This window comes from Dioscorea cayenensis, chromosome 12 (genome assembly GCF_009730915.1).
Source record: "Dioscorea cayenensis subsp. rotundata cultivar TDr96_F1 chromosome 12, TDr96_F1_v2_PseudoChromosome.rev07_lg8_w22 25.fasta, whole genome shotgun sequence".
Lineage (NCBI taxonomy): Eukaryota > Viridiplantae > Streptophyta > Magnoliopsida > Dioscoreales > Dioscoreaceae > Dioscorea > Dioscorea cayenensis.
In genome coordinates, this window is record NC_052482.1 from 13,882,153 (window position 1) to 13,905,741 (window position 23,589).

Below are 23,589 nucleotides of genomic sequence, written 5' to 3' on the forward strand. Positions count from 1 at the left end.
GCCAGATGAAGAGGAAGTAGGGATAGGTGTATGTAGTGGCGGGCACGGGCCAGTTAACCGGCCCTCGGGCCTGACTTGCCAGATTATGGTTCACCGAAACCTCGACACGGATCCGGCCAAGCATGGGTATAGAACTTGCCGAGCCAGGTTAAATTGTCTAACCCGGCTGGTCCAGGTCAGAGGGAGTCAGACCCGGAACCGGCCTTGCTCCCTGTTGATCCGGCGGGCCAAGCTAAACCACCAGGTGGACCAACCGGGCAAACCAGTCGGGTTGAGTTTCGTTCCTTTCCTCCTAAACCCTATCCAAAATGAGAACGAGATAAATGAAATATCGCCACCCTAAAACCCCATTGTTTCTTTCCTCCTCTCCTTTGTCATCCATCACCTCCACTCTTTCTTATAGATTTCTAGAGAATGAGAGAAAAAGGATGAGGCTTCTAACACACAACATGGTATCCAACAATGTGAAGGGGGTTGTCAATGGCTTCTCGTTGTGCCTCAAAGCTTCCACCTGGGTGGAGAAGGAGGTCAACTTCAATGTCGGCTTTCTCCGCTCCATATTCCCCAAGATCGACTGGCCAGCACTCTTCAGTGCTTCCCAGACGGTTGGCTATGTCACTTTACCTAACTCTGTTGAAGCCAACATGCTCAAATCGGAGGATTTCTTAAAGAAATTCAACCACGCTTTGTCAGAGATCCATGTGGAAGAAGGGGCACTCGTGTGCCCAGAGACTGTCCAGAGGTTTCCTATTAATAAAATGATTCCCAATATGTTGCTTAACAAAGATGAGGTTTAGGGTTAACATTTTGGAATGTAATTTATGATGATAGGATTTTGTAATGTAATTTGTAATAGCCATCGGGGAACCAATGGCTTCAATCTCGGTAGGTGTAACTTGGTGGATTTGGAACAGAAGTCTCCAAACTGGGTTTGACCCTGTTTGGAGACGGGTTGCAACCTAGTTCTTAATCGGGTTTGACCCAGTGGGTCAACCAGTAACCTGCCCATCCTGTAGATGGGTCAGTTATGGTTCTGGTCAAATAATGAGCCGGGCCAATTTTTTTAACGGGCCATGCCCACCTCTAGGTGTATGTAGTGGAAACGACGAAGGCAAAGAAGGTTGTTTAGAGGTTGGGAAATGAGAATTGCCATTAGATGCATGCTAAGAAGGACAAGTACCAATGAGAAAACTGCCTTCTAGTAGAGGAGGAATGATTGTTGGTGGATTAGAGAAGGAGTGAAAAAGGAGTGTATGCTCATGAAATTGTGCATGCCTTGCAATATACAACTTGTTTATACTTGGGTCAAGACACCGAAAAGTATGATGTGTAGGACTATAACCCAGGAAAATACAAGGAGAAGATCGAAAAATCCATTTTATAATTGTTTTATGACCAAAGATACTAAAAACAAAGACACCCAAAGACCTTTAAAATGATATAATCCAGAGGACAGTGAAATATATGTTTAAAGGGAGAAATGGAAGAAGACACTTTAGATGACATACAATTAATTAAGTGAATTGCACTATCAAAAACAAAGTGCCAATATTTTTTAGGAACACTAGAATGAGCTAGAAGGGATAAACTAGTTTCTACTATATAACAATGCCGTCGTTATACTATACCATTTTGTTCATGGGTATGAGGGCCAAAAATATGATGAATAGTATCTAATTTTGAGAAATATTCTGTGAGTTTTTTTTTAAATTCATCACCCCCCCCACCCCCAATTAGTTTGAACATATTTTATTGTAGTATGAAACTAGCGCTGAACCATAGAGCAAAATTTGTGGAAAACATGAAAAACATCAGATTTTTGAGTAAGAAGGTAAAACCAAATATATTTTTAAAATGATCAGCAAACATAACAAAGTAATGATGACCATCACTAGAGAAAGAGGGAGAGGCTTCCCAAACATATTAAAAATAAAATCCAAGACAACATTACTTTTATTATTTATCAATACAAGAAATAGTTTTGAAGATTTTCTTAATTGATAGTCATTGCAAAAATAATTAAGGAATGAGAAGAAAGTGGAAGTCATTTTTTATTAATAATGGTTAGAAGTAGTTGTTGATGCGGATGACCCAAGTAACGATGCCAAATTGTAGGTGAGGCATGCATGATAAGTTCTTGTGTATTAGTAATACGAAGTATTCTTTTCTTACATTGAGCATTACTTATCTTAGATTTTATTGCCTATGCATGTGTATTTGTGTTCTTTTGTGCATGTAGGGTTGTGGAGATGATTGTGGAAGAAAGAAACCAAAAGTAGATCGTGGATGTAATTCTTGATGGAATCTTGGATTGAACAAACGTGAAGACACAAGTTGTGCTCAAAAACATGTGAGTGTGTGCCATCCTCTATTGTGCTCGAGCGAACATACAAATTAGAGGGGCACAAAGACAGTTACACTCATGCGTTCTGACTTGTGCGATGCTAGCAAGATCTTCGTCAATGTGGTTTTTATTGAAAACACGACGCGATCTACCGCATGGATGTGTGCCCATTCATGAGGCCTCGATGAAAAGTGTGGATTCGGGAGTATTTTCTGTGAAGTACTGTAGCAGGTACTGTAGCACACCATTATAATAGTTACTGTTCACAACTCGCAGGAACTCAACTTCTGAAAATTCCACATGCCCGTGTGGATGCCAGATTCCAACCTCTATAAAAGCCGCGATTTCAAACATTTTGGGGGATCCTTTTCTTATCTTTTTCAAATCAATGGAGGCGCTCACGGCTAGGATTTGGAGAGGCTTTGGCTAGGTCTTTCGAGTGGTTCTCCAGCCTTTGACACCGTATTCCTTCGGAAGATAGTTATTGGGGGAGTTTTCGTCGGCATCGATTCGGCGAGGTGTGCCTAGGCTTGACGAGGGAACCCTTGGAGAAGACGAGGCAACTCCACAAGACCATCGATACAGACTACTAGGGGGTTTTACTTATAGATTGCATGCTTTTACATTTGATTTCATTATTGATTGTATCTTGCTACATAGAGAGCTAAACCCCTAGTGGGTGCTTGGACTTGTAAACCCTAATATGATTTTGTTTCATTGACCTTTTATTATGTTTCTTTAATTGATGTTTTAATTGAGTTCCAACCTTAAGTGCTTGTTGAATTGATTTTTTCTTTAGAGTGACACTAGGGTTGAGAATCTATATTGGTAATCCTTGTGAATGAGTAACACTTTATTATGATTAGACAAAGCTTGGTTGGAGAGGGTCAAGAGGTAGCAGAACGTCCCCTTTCCCTTCCGGTGTGATTGATCCTACCTCCACATTCCAAGAGTTCTTTGTGGACACAATAGAGTGAAGTGCTAAGAGACAAACTCCACTGTGGCTTAGTTGCACGAGTAACAGAGTGAAGTGTTAAAGTAATCCTTAGTGCTGGGGCTTAATTGTGACTAGGGGTCTTTCACCTGGACCAAAAGGTTAGATCTATATTAGGGAATAGAGTTTATCACTTAGAGTCCCTAGAGCTTTAAGAAACCTTGCACAGTGTGAGGTGTCGAGAGTATTCCTTTCCGCTGGGCATAGTGTGGAGTTAGTCACGGTTGACCTTAGGTTTGGGACTCTTTAGGATTTTTATAACTCATTAAACATCAGTTAGGAGACATAATGGTTACTCTTGCACTTGTAATAATAATCCTAGGGTGAGCAATGTCCGGGTGCCCCATCTTTTATCGATTGCCTCTCCTATTATTCTCTTGCGTCTCTTTCTTCTTTTCTTTATTTCTATTTGCATTGATATTGTTCACACCACTGTTGAATCATCTTTACTATAGTTAAATAGCAATTCTTGTGTTTCCAAGCACTATTCCTTGTAGATACGACTACCTACTCACCAGGATACTTTATTACTTCAACAACCCGTGCACTTGTGGTACACACACGCAAGGAGTGTGTCAATGCACAACTATGAAAACAGTATGAGTTAGTGAAGGTGAAGAGGAAATACGAAGTGTGTAAAGACCATTGTCACTTGAGCTTGTAATGAGAGGCTTTATGGTAACCTGATCCTTCATAATAAACAATCAAGGTGAAAATAAAGATTAGGGCATGAAAGAACATGCAGGATGTTAGACATATGAATTTCAGTTAAAGGAGTGTGCAAAGTGGTGGAACCAATATGTGTAATAGGAAGTCCTTTATCATTACCGATATGAAGTGAGTTAGCATCATGGCATATTCTAAGTGTTTGAGACCTGTTGTCTTATGAGTGACATGATGGATAGCCCTAGTATCAAGAAACCACTGGGAAGTTGTTGAGTATTGTGATAAGACAGTGTAAGCATGCGAAACATGAGTAGCGGGTGAGGTACCGATAACCCCTTATTGATAGCATTGGAGTGTCATATGATTGAAGCCTTGTCAAATCTGGCAAAGAACTTTGGATTTACCACTTGAAAAATTACTATACCCATGATAGCAATCTCGATTGTGGCCACAGCCATGATCGTGGAATCCACTAGAGGGTTGTGGAGCTGAAAATTGGGCTTTCTATTTAACAAATAGTGCTCATGCTGTGGGGAATAGATGAGGCACGGGTTGTTGAGGACTAAATTGTGTGAGGCTATAAAGATAAGCCAATTGGGCTGGCACATGGGGCTCTAAGGATGGTTTTCACACTAGTTCACTACCCGAAGTAGAAAAAAAGACCATGGGATAAGGTGACATAGCTTGAGAATTATGTATGTACTCACGAGTGAGGAGAAAATATTGGAGGTCATCAAAATTACTGGCTCAACTTGTGCTTGAAGTGTTGTGGCAATATCATTGCACTTTGGTCTAAGGCCCTTAAAGACATGTATATTGCAATCTTTAAAAAGATAGAGGATGACTAGCAGCAGCAAGTGCGTTAGACATATACTTGGCTTGAGTAAGGTACTCTATGATGGAAGAGTCCTTTTAGCAAATTTCATGAAGATCGGCATGAAGTTGCAAGATACATGAATTAAAAGGTAAGGCACAAGCCTTTGCGAGGGCATCCTAAATCACTACATGCGTTTTCTTGCTAATAATCACTAGGTAAACATCTTTGGTGAGAGAGGACAGCAAAACTGACATCACATGTTGATCATTTTTTAGCCAAAGTAGATAATCAGGATTATTTAGTGGTACAGATGTCAGAGAAGATTGTATATGAGTTGGAGGACTTGGGTTGGACCCATCAATAAACCCAAGTAATTTTAGGCTAAATAAGAAGAGAACAATTTTAGTGTGCCAATAGAGATAATTTCAGGGAGAGAATTTCATTGGGAGATAGTGATAGGCACTTTGGATTACTAAAGGATATGTCATGGTCGAGAGGGGCTTTAGGAGAGATGTTGTAGAAATAGAGAAAGAAGATTGATCTGCCATAAGGCCACAACCAAGAAAAAAAAAAGGAAAACAAGGCTAGGGTTTTTGGCTCTAGATACCTAATTGTAATATGAATATTTCTCCAATGTATTATGTTTATATAGACAATAAAATCTAAACTTAAACCTAACTATACAAGGAAAAAGGGCTAAGTAAAGATTGGAATATTTTATACAATAATGCCTAAAATATCATATATAATCATTCCTAAAGTATCTCAATAATAACAATGAAATTCATATTGAATTCCTATAACAATTAACAAAACCAAAAAACCTTATATGGAAGATAATTTGAAGAACACAAATCTAAGAAATATACTTGTGTCTATGGATCAAGATGGACTAGCTTGTAGTCTTCTAATTGTTGAGTACCTTCTCTCTCAAAGTGATGAGAGTTCAGATAAAGCTTTTGAAGATCAAGATTGGATATCGCAACTAGAACCATAATCCATATACAAGGAGGTAGTTATCTTCTTTGCTAAGACAAGTCTTGGCTTTTTTAACAAGACAAGCTTTTGCTTCTGTAATAAGACAAACCTTAGCTTCTTCAATAAGACAAGCCTTCTTTAATAAGAAAGACCTCGAGTTCTTGGCTAAGCTAAGCTATGGCTTCTTTGCTAAGATACCCATCAATGGTTAGCAATAGCTCGGATTTTTACACATTTTGCAAAACTACCCCCACACTTAACTGAGATAAAATTATGGCCTAATTCTTGTTTGATCACCTAATTAGGCAGCTCAATTATCAATAATAAAACAACCAAAATAAAGGTTAGTTTACATGAATTAATGCCGCATATCTAACAATAATTAAATATGATTTCTATCAAAAGGCAAGTATGCCCTTTATTAGAGATTTACATGAACATGTAGCTTTTAGGATATACATTAAAAAAAATCACTTCTATGGGTAACGCTCATAAATATAATTTTGTGGGGGTACATAAATGAATATGAATTCTTGTGAGGCTGATAAGAAAATATGCACTTACATAAGGAATATATGCACTCATGTAAGGAATATAGACGTAAACAAGATTTATCTAAATTCTATACAAAAATAAACTTTTATAAAATTTTATAAATAAAAGCATCTTTAAATGTACAATAATTTTTTTCCATTTTTTTATGTTTTAGCATAATTTTTATTTTCATATAAAATAATTCTTTAAGTAGACAAATCACTCACCTTAACCAATATTGTGAGAGGGAGTTGATAGTTCAACATTTCAATTAGTAGAGAAAAAGTAACCATTCTTCTAATATATAACATTTTTTTAATTATATAATTTTGAATATTTTCTACAAATATCAAATGTTAAGATTCAATTTCATCGCTTTGCTCCATTATAAATAAATGTATGTATTTGTATAACACTAAGCAGAGTATCTGGCTGCATTGGTGGGTCAGGTTCCAAATGAGTGTCTGGTGTACCACTTTGTAATAATATCATGGTACTATATGCAAATGTCACTTGTCTTAAATTTTTCCTTACCTTCTTTACATTTCTTGATTTAGTCAGACATTTGGCATGCACACTTTGATGTTTTGGGATGATGAAAATTATACACTTAATTCTTTGGCATTAAGATCAATAAAAATTTTGTGTTTGTTGGAAGTGATTTTGTAGTCTTCAAATTCAAATCTTTAAGTTGTTTTGTTATTTAGAAGTACAGTGATAGAAAGCATAAATCTTTAGTGACAGATGCAGAGACTGCATGCCATGCATAGCTTGGGTGATATGTCTCTTGAAGAAGCTATGCATAAATATTTTATTTCATATTTTTTAAAAAGTGGAAAAATCACAATTAATTAAGAAAGAGTAAAAGTACAAAGAGATAAAACAAAGAAAGCAAACAAAGACAACCAAAGGGATAAAGAAAACATACAATGTGAGGAGGGGAGAGAGAGAGTTCAGCTAGGAGTGGAAAAGGCATACACACAACTAAACAAATAAGAGGAGAAAAACAAGGGTAGAAAACTATAGGGACACAAATAACCACACTCTTGAGGAAGGAACTTCAAGGTATGATTGCGTGCGTGACTCCAAAATCTAGCTGATGCTTGGGAGGGCTGGATCTTCACCAAGGTTACTCGCTTCCTTTGTGTAAGGCCCAAAAGTTCCAAGAAGTGGTTGATAGTTGTGATTAAAATGTCCATCTTTATCTTTTTAGCCTCAAGTTCTTTAGTAGGTGTGGCTAATACACCTTTCTTCTTTGCTGATCTAGGGGGTACTTATTGACCATATTCCACTTGAATCTTGAGTATGATTATCAAAATTTGAAGATAGATCTACATGTGGCCCTATCACCTATGCAACACATTTGTCCAAAATTGGAGCTTTTCATGGTTATGGTGCAATATATTTGGTTCCACAGCTTGTGAAACACATTGGCCCAAAATTAGTGGTTTTTGGGGGTTGTGGGGTACCAGTTTATCTATTCCCATATCATTGATGTGTTCTATCTCAAATTGGTCGATTTGCTGGGATGAGTAGTTCAAGTCATTCAAAAGGATACGTATTGGGATTTGTTTAAATATGATCCTACCAGTTCATATGCAACATAAAGTTCGCTCTTTGTCAAACCCATACTTAGTTATCAAGCTGGTTCAACCAAACCTTGCTTTAGAGCTGATCCAACTTGTTTAGCTATGAAGTCAGTCGACCTTTTTTCAAACTCAGTGCTTGTTGTGAGGAGAGAGTGCATAGTAAATCATCACACACCCTTTCTTTTCCACCATGCAAGGGATTGATGTAATCCTTACTGCCAACTAAACCTGTCCATGGGTTGGGCCAGACCAGGTTCAAGCTGGGCTGAGTGCATAATTACTAAAATTTAAGCTAGTCCAAGCCCCACCCAACCCAATAATATGAGCCTTAACTTTTGTCGAAATTTGCCAAAATTTTATGACCTTTAACCAAGGCTTACCCAAGCCAGCCCAAAAAACTTTTTCATCAAATAATGAATAAGTTATAAAAAATATTAACAATAATATTAATCTGTGAACATGACCAAATTTTATTCTACAAAACACATTAAAATTGAAGTACGAAATGCACATCTTTATTCAATCACAAAAACTAAAATTCAAACTATTATAATCAATGACAATCAACAATAAATATATATTATATAAGTATATACAAAAATAATTGCTAAATAATCAATGGAAATTCAAACCATTATATGTATAAGTATATACAAAATTAATTAATAAATATATATGATAACTCACACCGGCCAAGGCTTTTGACAATGAACCAGACCAAGCCCATTTTTAAAATGCGCTCTTTTTATTTTGTCCAAGACCCGATCATCGGACCTTGTATGTTTATCCAAGCTCTCCCAATTTTTGGGTGAGTCTTCAAACATGGGAGGATAGACCATCTAGTGGCAACTAGCTTGTCCAGTTTGGCTACAGGGGTTTTGACACATTTACTCATCTACTATTGTACAGGTGCCGTGGCTCAAGACACCTATGTTGAGGTTGCCTTCCTTGGACCAATGGTTACATGAGGCTTATGCAATGACTTATCAGACTCAACTCTTTGTCTACTTGTTATTGTCTTTCCCGCCTAAGCGACGAAGTTCGGTGAGTTTTCTTGGGCATGTATGTGGGAGTTAATAAACTCTACAGTGATGTTTTGCCTCATCAGTCACTTCTATAGATCGGAGACCAATTGCTTTCGCTGGTGCTCAAGAGAATATGCAATTTTCACCGCCACTCAAAAAGCAACACTTGTGTGTGAGTTTTTAAGATTTTCGCTGATTCGGATAGAATTTGAAACTCCTTCTAGCACCCCTCGCTCTGACACCACACTGATGAGGTTTTCAAACTAATGGACATCTCATTGCATTATGAATACCAAGAGGATTCTCCAATCTCCATCGGAGAAGCAAATAATGGCGCCATGGTTGATTTCATCATTACCAGAGATTTTCCTTTTAGTTAGGAGGGGATCTCATGTGTATACTGTTAGGATTATGTCTTCAAATACCAATGAGGAAACTTATTTTAGGGCATTTCATTTGTATTATACATTCTTATTATTATTAGTAGGCATTTATTTTGATGTTCAAATAAATCATGTGTTGGCATTTAAAAGTTTTGAACATTATAGTCCTTGTATATTAAGTTAAACCTTCTAATTTTTATTGGATAAGGAGGGGAGAACTAGAAGGGTTTAGTACTTATACACTTAAATAGTTTACAAATCAAAGAATCTTTAATTGGGCATTAAAGATTTGTAAGGAATTGTATGACATATACTTTGCCAAATAGTGCTAGTTAAACACTATAGAATAGTGTGAGTATATGTTATAAATACATCACTGGGATTGGTGTATTCCAACATGACTTACAACAATCCAATCATATGGGTTTTACTCTTTGACAGTTAATGATTGGGATTGTTGCTTATGATCATATGAGTGGGCCTTAGACTTGAGGTATCATGGTCACGATGTGCTTATGACGTCTAGTATGTTACTAGATTCATTGGGCTCAATTTATCTTTTGGTAGGGCTGACCTTGAAGTGTGATGGTTATGCATCTTACTTAGAATCATCTGCTTAAACTCAGATTAGACCCTCTCGTGCTTGAAGGATACAATATCTCCATCACAGGGCTATGAATGAGTGCCACATCTTATGCCCTAAATGGCAGCATGCTCTCTCATATCTTGAAGCACTGGTTGTGATCATTATAAACCTATAACAGCGCATCAAGAACATCTCTCTCCTGCATCATAAGTGCACATCTATTAAATGACCAAAAGGCATTTTTCAGAGTATCTCCCAGTGCGACCGCTTCATTTTTTCCCTCAACTCCGAGATCATTTCCACTACAGGAGCAAGATAACGACATGCATTTAGTAGTATCATGGATGATAAGTGCTTGTTTGATATATATCTATTCACATTTTTTATGCACTTTGAGTATGATTATATTAAGGTATTTTTATTAATAGCATGTGTTTGTGTTCTTTTGTGCAATTAGGGCATACGAAGGGAATTGATGAGAAAGAAGCAAAGAAAGGGTTGTGGAGACATTTCTAAGATGATTTAGCATGCTTCAGGGATGAACACTTAAGTTGGATCATCTACAAGCGCATATGTGCCAACTTTTGAGATTTTAGAAGCTGATTGACATGTTAGTAGGGCACATAGGTAGTCATGTGTGCGTGTACCAGCTTGGGGGCACTTTTTAGGAGTTATCTCAGCCATTTGGAGAGATAAAACCCCACATACCCTTCCACACGCCCGTGTGGCCCCCCAAAGAAAATTTGCGAGTACTGTAGCAAACATTGCAGTAAATTATTGCTGAAAAATAATGTAGAAAAGCACTGTAGCAGTTGGTTGAATTTCATACACCCTTCACATGGGCGTGGTGAGGCCGTATGGATCCCTAGGTTTCACTTATAAAAAGGCCACTCAAAGGGTTATTCCACATTTTTTCCCACAAGTTTTAGGGTGAAGTCGGCTAGGTTTTTGGAGAGGAGGTCTTTGCACTCAAGGGAGTGCTTCTTCACGAGCTTTCATGGATTCTTTCATTAGCCATCGGGGAAATGTCGATGACATCGATTTGGAGAGATGTGCCCTAGCTTCATCGGAGGAACTCTTGTAGACCATCAGTACGGATCTAAAGGGAATTTTCCTTATGGTTTTCATGTGTTTTCATTGATTGATTGATTGATTGCATATTGTATTGCGCCATGAAGAGCTAAACCCTAGTGGGTACTTGGAAATGTAAACCCTAGGATTTATTGATTTTATAGACTTTCATTACATTTTCTTTAATTGAGTATGCATTTGAGTTTTAATATTGTGTGCTTTGTGATTGCTTTTCTCTAGAGTGACACTAGGGTTGAGAGCTACACCTAATCATCTTAGTGACGATTGACCATCACCATTAGGATTAGATTTACCAAGTTTGAAGAAGATTGAGAGGTAGCAAAGCACCTTTTTCCCCTTCAGTTTGGTTTAATCTACCTCTATATTCCAAGAGCTCTTAGCAATCATATATGGTGTAAGGCGTCAAAAGATCTACACTAGGACCTTATATGGTATTAGGGATTTTTCACATGGTCCAAAGGCTTAGATCTACATCAAGGAATAGGGTTTACCATTTATAATCCTTAGAACTCTAAGCAGTCATATATGGTGTGAGGCATCGAGAGCTTTCTCTCCACTAGGACCTCGTAGAGAACTAGTTATCGGTTGACCTTAGGTTTGGGACCGGTGTGCTTTTAGATTTCCACAACTCAATTAATCTTAATTTAAAAAGCATAATTTTAGTCTTGCACTTAACATAAGAATCCTAGGGGAGCATTATTCAGGTACTCCATCTATCTTGACTGATTCCTCTCTGCTTCTCTATTTGCCTACTTCTCTTTCCTCAATTGCTTGTTTATGAAATTGATCATTCACACACTCATTCCATTTTTTAGGCTAGGTAGCAAGGTTCAGTTTTACTAGTACTCCTGTTCTTTGTGGATTCGACCACTCGACCCGTTAGGTACACTTTATTACTTGAATAACTCATGCACTTGCGATCATATGCAAGGGGTGTATTTGTTGCCATCTTCTATTGTCATAAAAAAAATCCACATAATCAGTTAATAATTGAAACACAAACACCATATTTTACACCGAAAGCGAAAATAATTCAGAGGGAAATAGACATCCAGAATGACAAATATAATTATATACACATCACAAAATGTCCCATTTTGCACATAAACTGATTAATGCTACACAGGTGATAAACATCCCAACCGCAAACACTAAAACTATACAACACACAACATAATTGTCATCTTGCTTGAAGGCCCGATCCAACCATGTGTTCTCAATTCTCGCCTGGGATTTTCCTTGGAGGATGTCGATGAAATATCTTCAACAAGAGAGTAATGGATTCGGAGAAGACGAATGATGAATGTCGTTAGGAAGACTACTGCAGGGAAAATGTTCTCTAATGAATGCATTATATATAGATATTTTATATACCCTATTGCATGATTCTTTTGTTCTTTTAGCATGTTTTTGTATAGACCCATGCTACTTAAGGTATGTTTGTTAATTATTGTAGATAATTAGGCTTTGGATTAAAAAGAAATGAATATAGTTGAATTTGGGCACAAAACAGTATTATAATGCACTTTTCTGGACAACCACAATCAGGAAGCATACCCTTGCTTCAGACCATTCTGTTTTTAGGACTTAGAAAATTCCACCATAACTGACTAAGCACACCCATGCTTGGAAGCACAATTAGTAAGCACGGGCGTGCTTAAGTCTGTGTACTTTACCGAGATCTGCACAAATCAGAAAGCATGGTTTCACTACTCAAAGCACCATTGTGCTGAGGGAGTACGGTCAGAAAGCATGGGCGTGCTTACGCCCATGCACTTTACTAGGATTTTCATACAGTCACGAGCATGGTCCTACTGCTCCTAGAACCAGTGTGCCGTCGAAGCACGGGTGTGCTTAAGCCCATGCACTTTTCTGGAATCACGCTGAAACTATTCGCAAAACACTTGAAAGAAAGCACGGTCAAGAGCACGCCCAAGTGCATGGCCCTGCTTGCATCAGGAAAGGTGTTTTTAAACCCTAAAGTTAGATTTTGTGGGATCTTCTTTCTTCTTTCTGGAGGCACAGGGTAAGGTAGAGCTTAGTATTATTTAGGGCCAGATCTGGTGGAGAGATTATCGTGGATTGGAGGAAGCCGGTAAGATTATCTTATAGCACTCTTCAATAAGGATTATGAAGCAAGAAGGGATTCTTATGGATATCATTCTTTTCCCTTGTTGCTTTTCTTTGATGCATTGTAGAACCATAAGGGGTTAACCGTCTTTCGGTGCCCTGGATTATGAACCTTGACTTTTGATATATTGACATTAGTTGCTTTGATTATTGAGTTTCTTTGTGATCCCCTTCTTGTTTATAATGATTGTTCATCTTTGTGTTGATTGCCTTGATGTTTGTATATTGCAAAACTCGACCTGGGAATAGGCGCTATCTGTGTGAGCATTGATGTGGCATGCATGTTCCCCGTAGTTGCAGTTGTAATCAAAAAGCATGCTAACCTTAGTTGCTTATCTGCTATCTAGAGGATCATCTATTGTTCCGTCTAGCTAGGGCACACATTAAGGAAGGGGTTAAGTCCGCTCCAAGCCATGAGTGAAGACGTATGTTATCAAACCCTCCGTAGATGGTCACCACGGTCCAAGGAGATGTACATGTAATTGTTGCCTAGTCAATACATTTGTCAAGGGGATTAATCTGGGGCACTGTCCTTCCCGCTATTATCTTTTCAACCCAAAACCCTATCTCTCTTTCTTATCTCTTCTTGTATTTTTTTAATCGATGTAAGCTAGTTCTCATCCAATCTCTTGAATCAATTAGATATTAAAAATAGAGTGAGTATTGAGAGCTATACCAGTCCCTGAGGATTTGATTACCCGACCCATTTGGGTACACTTTACTACTTGTACGACCTGTGCACTTGTGGTTAGATAAAGGGAGTATCATTCTCCCACCGGCTTTAGCACAATAAGTAGAAGACGAATAGTTGTGCCTTCGGTGGAGAAAGGGTTCGCGGATCCCAACCATTCGTAAATCTAACTGTCTAATCATGGGGGGTTTTCAAGATGTTAGAGGGCATTTTGGTCATTTCGTGTGATTGGAGAAGTTTTCTTCACTCAGGGGAAATCTAGTAATTTCGAGTGCCACTTAACTCCCATCTTTAATACTGTTTCAGGAATCTGGATTGAAAAAGAATAATTCAATAAAAGCGGGACCTTTAAGAAAAGTGCAAATACAAAGGGATTTATTGAGAAAGTTCAAACTTTATGGGGATTATTAAATATTTTCCACTTGAAATTTATACTAAATAAAATAGTAATGATTCTTGTGAATTATATAATTAAAATATATAAGGATCATAATAATTAAAGTCAATAATTGCATTCAAACTATTTGATAAATCAAGAAAATTTGAGTATTTCTTGTTAGTTATTCCCTCAGTTCCTTTTTATATGTCGTAAATCCATGTTCTTTTTATTTGTTATTTTTCTAATATCAAGAAGTATTTATTAGTTTTTTTTTCTAAAATTATCATTAACACTCTATTCAATTATCTTTTTGGAATTAAATATGAGAGAGAAATATGAAGATATAAATTTAGGGGTAATTTTGGAAAGATAACTAATTTTTTATAAAAAGTTTGTGAAATAACTAGATTTCTTAGTATGTGAGATTCGATTAATATAAAAAGAAACGGAGGGAGTATTTGTTTACTTTAAATAAAATTTATTAATTTAGATAATTTATTATACTAATTAAAGTGAATAATAATTAAAATAAATTATGTAAATAAAATATGTAATTATAATGATTAAAATAAACGATGATATTCAAAAAATTTTATAAAATAAATAAAATTATTTATAACTAATCATGACTCATTTTTTTTATACATAATGTTATTAATTTACATTAAAAATATAAAAAATAATTTTATAATATTTCCTCGTCCTCTTATTTATTTATTTATTTATCTTTTTCAGTTCTCAATTCTATACCCTTCTCATTCCATTTTTCATTTACCCTTTCCTGTAAACCAAATTGATCGTCAGTGATCTAATGTTGTGGTCCGTGTTGGAGTGAAAACCATCCCTTGCTAAGCCTCGTTAAAACTCCAAGTGGGCGTACCAAGGGCTTCGTTTGCAGGGTGGGATTTTTCCTCTTCGTCTCTCGTCGTCGATGGCGATGGTGAAAAATTTCCTCACAATTCTCTCCGCCCCTGTGATTGCTTTCTTGGCCATCCTTCTCCGCTCCAGGCTCAGCACCACATGTCAATGAACCCCATTTCTTTCTCTTCTACCCTAAATCTTCATGCTTAACATTCTTGGTTTTAAATTGGCTACAGGGAGATGGGCGGAAGTCATTACTGCTGATGTGGTTGTGGTGGACGCCACCATCTACACCAGTGATCCGGTCCTACCTTTTGCAGAAGCCATGGCCATCCGGAATGGCCGAATTTTGCGAGTTGGGAACTATTCCGACATAAAGGTGACTCCTTATATCTTTTCCCTTTTTCTGGGATTCTTATGCTTAGTAATCTTACTTTTTTTCCCTTGAGTAAGAAGTGATGCATTTGGTCTCACTTTTTATAAAGCATGTTTTCTGGATGATCCATTGATTTAAATTTGGTGCAGATGAAAAAATTATCCTTTGTTGCTCACTGGCTCAAATTTACTAAATTATTATGTGGATCAGCATGCTTATGAAAGTAGTGGTTTTTTAAACCTGGTAACCCTGTGATTCTTGTACAAACTATGAGTGAAATGTGGCAAGGCTGGTTAAAGTGGTTTGTTGAGTTACTGTTTCAGAATCATCTCAATGTCTGCTGTCTAGGTAGAAAGGATTTGTAGCTTAAGAAAGATGATAATAGGGTTTCAAGAACTTGGTTGCTTAACCATTCTTCAGCGTAATTAAAAGTGCTAGGCGCTCTTAAGGCGCTAAGACATTTTATTGCCTGATGCGAGAGGCGCCACAAGAAAAGCACTAGTTTATATATATATATATATATAATTTTTAGAATAATTAAAGTCACATGCTTCCACCAAAACACCAACCTTGTTGTTGCACAACCGCAAGCGCACGGTTTTGCCAAGTAGTAAATAAGTATCGATCCCACGAGGACCAAGTGTAATTACCAACCTATTGCAACAAGAGATTATCTAGACAATTAAAAAGGTGAGAATTAAGAACAACAAGAAACAAGGAATGAAACACAATCGAGGGTTGAAGGGACACGGTGGCGGATCGTACTTTCGAGGCTAATATAAACTTAGGTTTGGGAACTCACCACAAGGTATAATATGAACGATGTGTTGGATCTAGGTTATAATTGGGTAGATTTCTTGAAGGGCATTAATCCTAAACTACTTGTCACTCTCTTTCAAGAGATAACAAGTTAGACCTTGATTAGGCTACCTCCTACTTTCGTGGTAGATAAACCTCTTCAAAACCTGATTAAGTACAATGATTAAGGCAAAGACCCTCAAGAATTACCTTTCGGTATATTCAGGGTGATTAAAGAGGTTCCAAGACCCAAGTTAACCTCTCAGCCAACCTAGATCTCTAAGATAGCAAGCAATGCTTTCACAATCACAAGCTGTGTACTCAAATCAGAAATCAGCTCAAGAAATCTACCATTAAGCATAAAAGATCCATACAAAAGTGTCAACACATCATACACAAAACACCTTGGGTTAATCCCAAACCTAAGAAAAGTTCTACTCACACACCATCTTAGTTACAAAGAAAAAGATAGAAAGAGAAGAAAGTCTGCAGAAAGCAACACAACAAGTCGAGAGAACTCCCTATGATGTCTACAAGGTTTGATCTTGAGTTTCGACTCTCCTTCCTTCTTCAACCCTCTCCGTGTCTTGATTTTTCCTTCTTCCCTTTCCGACCCTTGACCCCCTTTTCCCCGATCTTTCCCCCTCTTTTAGAGCCCCTTTATGGTCCTCTTTATAGCCAAAAGATAAAGGCTGGGCCCCAGTTACTTTATGGACCACAGGTACTTCTCGCAGACCACAGATAGGCTGTGTTTCTTCCCAGTTTCCAGGTTTCTCAGCCAATTCCAGCTTCCTACAATGAAAATAACTAGAAAAAGTAGATTGTACAAGGAGAAAGGGAAATGACCATAAAAACTAGGGAAAATGCATGAATACTAGCTAAATGCATGATGTTTATAATGCAATTTATATGTGCAACAAACTCCCCCAAGCCTGAATTTTGCTTGCCCTCAAGCAATGTTACAATTTAGACAACATGACAAGGGAAGTTAACGAATTCAAATGATGACATTATCTAGCACGGGACACAAGCATAACTTATGAATAGAGTTCATAAAGGTCATGGAGTAATTCGACTTGTCCCATAGGATAGATCGTACACGAGCATCACAAAAGAACTTGATTCACCTCACATGCAAAATGGTCCCGAAATTTAAGATAGGATATATAGATGCAATGAGTCTTAGAGACTTCATAGAACTCCCTTACACAATTCATGCCAAGTTGCTTATTAGAGGGATCAATAGGATTTCTTTAACCATTCATTGATCTCAATTCTTTGTCCGACTAACATAGGATGTGATTGATCAATTTTCAGTTCAAAATTCAAAACATCACCTATATCATTTCCCTCTTATTTGAGAACTTAACTTAGGCAAAGAGAATGCTATGGGATCACAAAATCTCAAGAAGAACCCATTGCAAATGTATATACTAAATTAAAATGCAAGATCATAAGCAATGAGATTAGCAAAGTTAGACTCATGCAAATGCAAGTCGCATGATCCAATCACTATTAGATAAGAAAAATCTATTCCATGGCCTTTTTTTGTGTCATGCTACACAATTCATCATAGAATTCTCGATGACAAGTCCTTTTTGAAATCAACTCAAGATAAATATGCAAATGCAAGTGCGCATGAGGGATGTATGAAAAGATGCAATGCAACTACTAAACTAACTCCCCAAGCCTACTTCAAGCATTGCCCTCGATGTTAAGAAATTAATTAAAAGTAAGCAAATGGGGGAGTAGAGAACCGACCGGGATCAACGTGGAGGAGGAAAGTGGCCTTGCTCGACTAGCCATTCGTAGATTGAATTAGTTTGTTCTTTGAAGCCGGGTTTAAGATTGGCACGTGCTTGTTGTTCAAAGCTAGATGGAGTCAAGGCGATCATGATGCGTGGGAGATAGTCTGCGATCCGTGGAATCTGCAGGGGGTTGTGGAGCTTGTTCGCAGGGGGATTTCTAGCATGTTGTGGTGCAAGAGGGTTCGAGCCAGAAATCCCGGTTGTCGCAGGCATGGACGTTGGTCCGCTCGAGTGGGGTCGGGAAGAGGATAACGTGGTGTCCCTTTGAGAATGAGGTAGTGGACATCGACTTCTTTTCGACGATCATCTTCATAGCAATGCAAGCTTCCATGTCCAACCGAATATTGCACTGGAATACTCCGAAGCGGAGGCAGTCACGATGAAAAGCAAAGGCAATAGGAGTAATAAGACCACCAAGGACAATGTCTCCTGAGGAAGCCTTGCCTACTTTAGCAAATTGACGAGCCAAGTGGGAACCCAAAGGTGTCTAAAAGGGGTGTTGTGGGAGCATTGCCCAGAGAAACATGAGCTCGGACTGCCTAACAATGGCCTCACACTCACCACGACCAAACAAAGTAAGGGCCATAATACGATGAATGTAGCGGAAACATGGATTCCTAAGACTGGTTGCCCTAGCAGTTGAGGGTTCATATTTGGGTTCATTGGTGAGGTGTGCCAAAAAGTCGATGGCATCAAAGTCTTTAGGGTGTCCTGCGTCACCACCAGTTGGAAGACCGAAAATGTGGTTAAATTGAGCCAAATTAAGCTTAAAAATCCCGGTTGAGGAGTCTAAATGTGATTTCACCTTCGTCACTACTCGACCGTACAGACATGGACATCAACTGAGCTTAAGAACTCTAGGGTGAGGCGTTCGTAAGTGGGGGAATCTCATGTTGACAAATGCGGTCCACCCTAGGTTGCCTACCATCCAATATACATCATCAAGGATACCCAGGTGCGGAGAAGATTGTCATCAACATACCGGTTGGGATGATTTTTCCGTTTAGAAAGAACTTCGGTACCTATTCCTTTGGAAAGCATCCTTGAATATGATGTGTTGAGTGGAAGCGTTAAGCACTGCTCAATGTTAGGGGTGGCTCACGGGAGGAGGTTGCGGAGTCTGGTTGCAGACATGTCTGCGGCGTTCTCCGGTCTCGCATGATGAAAGTCGTCACGACTGAACCTCGGTGAGATTGTTAAAAAGGCCGGTGAGAATGGGGGTTGGTTATGGAGTTAGTAATGGAGTTTTTAGGTTGATGGTTTGATCTTTGAGAGAAAAGTGGGGGGGGGAGAGGGGGGTTGTGTTAAAATATGTGAATGCTGGAGATGGGATGATGGATAGTTGATGGGATGGGAGAGTTATGAGAGTGTCTTGGTAGTAGGAAAAAGGCAATGTGGAGTAAAGCCAAGGACAAGAAGATCATTGGGGGAAGGCATAGGTAGTGTTTAGGTCAGTCTTGGGGCGAGCGAAAAAGTGATGGGGGTGGGTGGAAAGTGGGAGTGGACATTGGGATTGGGAGCAGAAGACTGGAAATTTGGAGGGAAAACTGTTTCTGGATTCTCCCAGTCCGCGTACGATCCACACCTGTGTTCCCTGACGCACCCCGGTTGTGTTTCATACAAGGTGACCCAGACGAGTCTGCATTGGCTGCTGGTGATCTAGTCTGTATAATTGAACATCAAATGAGCTGAAAAGAGCTCTGGGACAACTCTGAACCTGCAGAAAACAGTTGAACTTAAATCAGCTAATATAATTGAAAATTTGTAACATAACCAGAAAAATTAAAACAAAGACTGACAATCAAAAGGAAAAACAGGAGCTCGTTTAAGGTCACGAGCACGACCCCTTTTTATTCATTTATTCAATGATGGGAGGAGTTAGAGAGAACATAAGTTCTCCCTTTCTCAATAGGTTCTCCAACAATGTAATGCTTCAGTCTTTGCCCATTAACCTTGAAAGTGCCTGTTGTTGCACTGTGAACCTCAATAGCGCCATACGGGAAGACCTTGGTCACTACAAAAGGTCCTGACCATCTTGATCTTAATTTCCCCGGAAAAATCTTGAGTCGTGAATTAAAAAGCAGGACCAAATCCCCTTCTCGAAATTCTCTGCGAAAAATCTGCTTGTCATGCCACAGTTTGGTTCTTTCCTTATACATCTTTGAATTTTCATAGGCATCCAATCTCAATTCTTCCAGTTCTTGTAATTGAAGCTTCCTCTTATCTCCGGCTGTCTTCATATCAAAATTAAGAGCTTTAACTGCCCAAAATGCCTTGTGTTCCAATTCAACTGGCAAATGACAAGCCTTGCCATAAATTAAACGAAATGGTGTCATGCCCGATTGGGGTCTTGTAGAGTCGTTCTATATGCCCATAAGGCATCATCAAGTTTCGATGACCAATCCTTTCTTGTTGTTGAAACCGCTTTTTCTCAAGTATGTTTTTGATCTCCTATTTGAAATTTCTGTCTGCCCACTTGTTTGAGGGTGGTACGGTGTGGCGATCTTATGTGTTACCCCATATTTTCTAAGGAGGCTTTCAAATTGTCTTTCTATGAAGTGTGATCCTCCATCACTTAGCGATGACTCTAGGAACTCCGAATCTTGGAAAAAAATTACCCGTTTGAAGAGCTTAATTACAGTCACTGCATCATTTGTTGGGGATGGAGCAGACTTCAACCCATTTGGAAACGTAATCCACGACCACAAGAATATATCTCATTGTTGCATGAAGATGGAAACGACTCCCATGTAATCTATTCCCCAAACGTCAAAGATTTCCACTTCAAGGATGTAATTAAGAGGCATTTCATGCCTTCTTGAAATGTTTCTTGTTCTTTGACAACGATCACAAGCAAGCACAAATCTCCTCGTGTCTTTGAAAAGTGTAGGCCAATAAAACCCGACTGAAGTATTTTTGGTCTAGCTTTTTGAAGAGCTACGATCGACCACCATAAGATGAAGAGTGACAATGGAACAAGACTTTTTCTCGCTTCATCTTCGAGGATACACCTCCAGTATTCCATCGACACATCGTTTATAAAGAAATGGTTCATCCCAAAAATAGTATCTCAAGTCTGAAAAGAACTTTTTCTTCTGCTGGAATTTCAGGTCTGGTGGCAGAATTCCACAAACTAGGTAGTTCACAAAATCTGCATACCATGGAGTGTCAATTGTGGAGATCCTCAGCAACTGTTCATCAGGAAATGCATCGTTAATAGCCAGCTCATTCTCTCCATTCTTTTCCACAACTTGATGCAATCTTGAGAGGTGGTCGGCTACCACATTTTCTGCACCTTTCTTATCACGAATCTCAAGATCGAATTCTTGAAGGAGGAGAATCCACCTAATTAGCCTTGGCTTTGCATCCTTTTTGCTTAGGAGATATTTGATCGCAGCATGATCTGTGTATACTATCACTTTGGAGCCAACGAGGAAGGACCTGAATTTGTCAAAAGCGAACACAACCGCCAGGAGTTCTTTTTCTGTTGTGGCATAGTTGACTTGGGCTTCATCTAACGCTTTGCTTGCATAGTAGATTGCATTCAATCTCTTTTCCTTCCGCTGGCCAAGCACAGCTCCTACAGCGTAGTCGCTCGCGTCGCACATGATTTCAAAGGGCAACTCCCAATCGGTGGGCTTTGAATTATTGGTGCGGTGGTTAATGCCTTTTTTTCAACCTGCGAACGCATTCAAAAGCGATCATGATTAAAAATCAAAAAGGAACATCATTAGCTAACAAATTAGTTAAGGGTTTTGCAATTTTGGAGAAATCCTTTATAAAGCGCCGATAGAATCCTGCATGTCCTAGGAAACTACGGACTGCTTTAACTGTTGTAGGTGGCTGCATCCTCTCTATGACTTCCACCTTCGCTTTGTCTACTTCAATGCCACGTTCGGACACCACATGTCCCAGCACGATACCGTCCTGTACCATGAAATGGCACTTCTCCCAGTTAAGGATGAGGTTCATCTCTTGGCACCTGTATAGCACCTTAGACAAGTTAGCTAAACATTCATCAAAGGTTGTGCCATACACCGAAAAGTCATCCATAAAAATCTCCATGATGTTTTCAATAAAATCTGAAAAAATTGCTGTCATGCAACGTTGAAAGGTGGCGGGAGCATTACAAAGACCAAATGGCATCCTCCTATAGGCAAAAGTGCCGTAAGGGCAAGTGAATGTGGTCTTGTGTTGGTCACTAGGATGGATAGGAATTTGGTAAAAACCAGAAAATCCATCTAAGTAACAAAAATGAGAGTGTTTAGCTAACCTTTCTAGCATTTGATCTATAAAAGGGAGTGGGTAGTGGTCTTTCCTTGTTGCTTTGTTCAATTTCCTATAATCTATGCACATCCTCCAACCCGTGACAGTTCTAGTTGGGATTAATTCATCATTTTCATTTTTCAAAACAGTCATGCCTCCTTTTTTGGGAACTACTTGCACAGGGCTGACCCACTCACTATCGGAAATTGGGTAAATCACACCGGCATCAAGCAATTTAAGCACCTCTTTCCTAACAACTTCCTTCATATTAGGGTTTAGTCTTCTTTGGTGCTCAATAGAAGGTTTAAAATCAGGTTCAAGTAGAATTCTGTGCATGCAAATTGATGGTTGTATTCCTTTCAAGTCATCTATTGTGTATCCTATGGCTTTTTGGTGCAGTTTTAAGCTCATTGAGAAGTTTTTTTCAGATTCCATCCCTGCTTAGGTCGAGCATTAATAATCACGGGGATATGTGGAATTAGGTCCAAGAAATTCATACCGAGAGTGGATGGGAGAGGTTTTAGTTCTACCTTGGGAGCTTTACGATCTTTCGGGTTGTGTATCTGTGAAACCGGTTCCAAAAATTTCGCTATGAGACTCGGTGTTGCGGAAATTTCTTAGACTGCAGCAGCTGTGCACATTTCTCATTCTCACCATCTTCATTATCTTTCTGCTCATCTTGTACCAAACACAACTGGACAGGGTCTTTGGAAATGTGTTTTGGCAACTCCTCTTTGATAGATTGTTCAAGTAGATCAACCCTACAACATGAACTTTCAACAAAAGAGTGTTTAACAGAGTTAGCCAAATCAAATTCTACTTTTTCTTCACCAACAGTTAAAGAAAGCTTGCCATTTTTAACATCAATAAGTGCCCCTGCAGTTGCCAAGAAGGGTCTCCCAAGAATGATTGGAATTTGAGTGTCTTCCTCCATTTCTAACACCACAAAGTCGGGCTGGGTACAAAGAACTTACCGACCTTTGATTGGGATGTCTTCAAGAATACCTATTGGATGTTTGACGGATCGATCCGCGAGCTGCAAGGAAATTGTTGTCGGCTTTAACTCTCCCATGTCTAGTTTCTTGCACACTGACAAAGGCATCAAGCTTACACTTGCACCTAGATCACATAGAGCTTTCTCAAAGCTTGCTGCCCCAATTTCACATGGAATCGAGAAGCTGCCTGGATCTTTCAGTTTTGGAGGCAATTTGTTTTGGATTAATGCACTGCACTCCTCCGTTAATGCCACTGTTTCATACTCCTCTAATCTTC

The 23,589-nt window shown here is 38.7% G+C and overlaps 2 protein-coding genes across 2 annotated transcripts in view; both read left to right on the forward strand.

Annotated features, from left to right (window-relative positions):
- Window positions 1-428: 428 nt before the first annotated feature.
- Window positions 429-797, forward strand: LOC120273435 (multifunctional methyltransferase subunit TRM112 homolog A-like). Its single transcript, XM_039280064.1, has one exon. The coding sequence runs from the start codon at window positions 429-431 to the stop codon at window positions 795-797; it is 369 nt and encodes a 122-aa protein (XP_039135998.1).
- Window positions 798-14,984: 14,187 nt separating this feature from the next.
- LOC120273455 (protein LONG AFTER FAR-RED 3) overlaps window positions 14,985-23,589 on the forward strand; it is a 37,653-nt gene continuing 29,048 nt past the window's right edge. Inside the window, exons 1-2 of the mRNA XM_039280078.1 lie at window positions 14,985-15,230; window positions 15,306-15,448. Coding sequence (XP_039136012.1) covers window positions 15,140-15,230; window positions 15,306-15,448 — 234 coding nt within the window. The 5' untranslated portion in view covers window positions 14,985-15,139. The remainder of the gene's footprint in view (window positions 15,231-15,305; window positions 15,449-23,589) is intronic.

Excerpts from the sequence above, each read along its gene's own strand:
- LOC120273435 (XM_039280064.1), top strand. The coding sequence starts at position 429 with ATGAGGCTTCTAACACACAACATGGTATCCAACAATGTGAAGGGGGTT.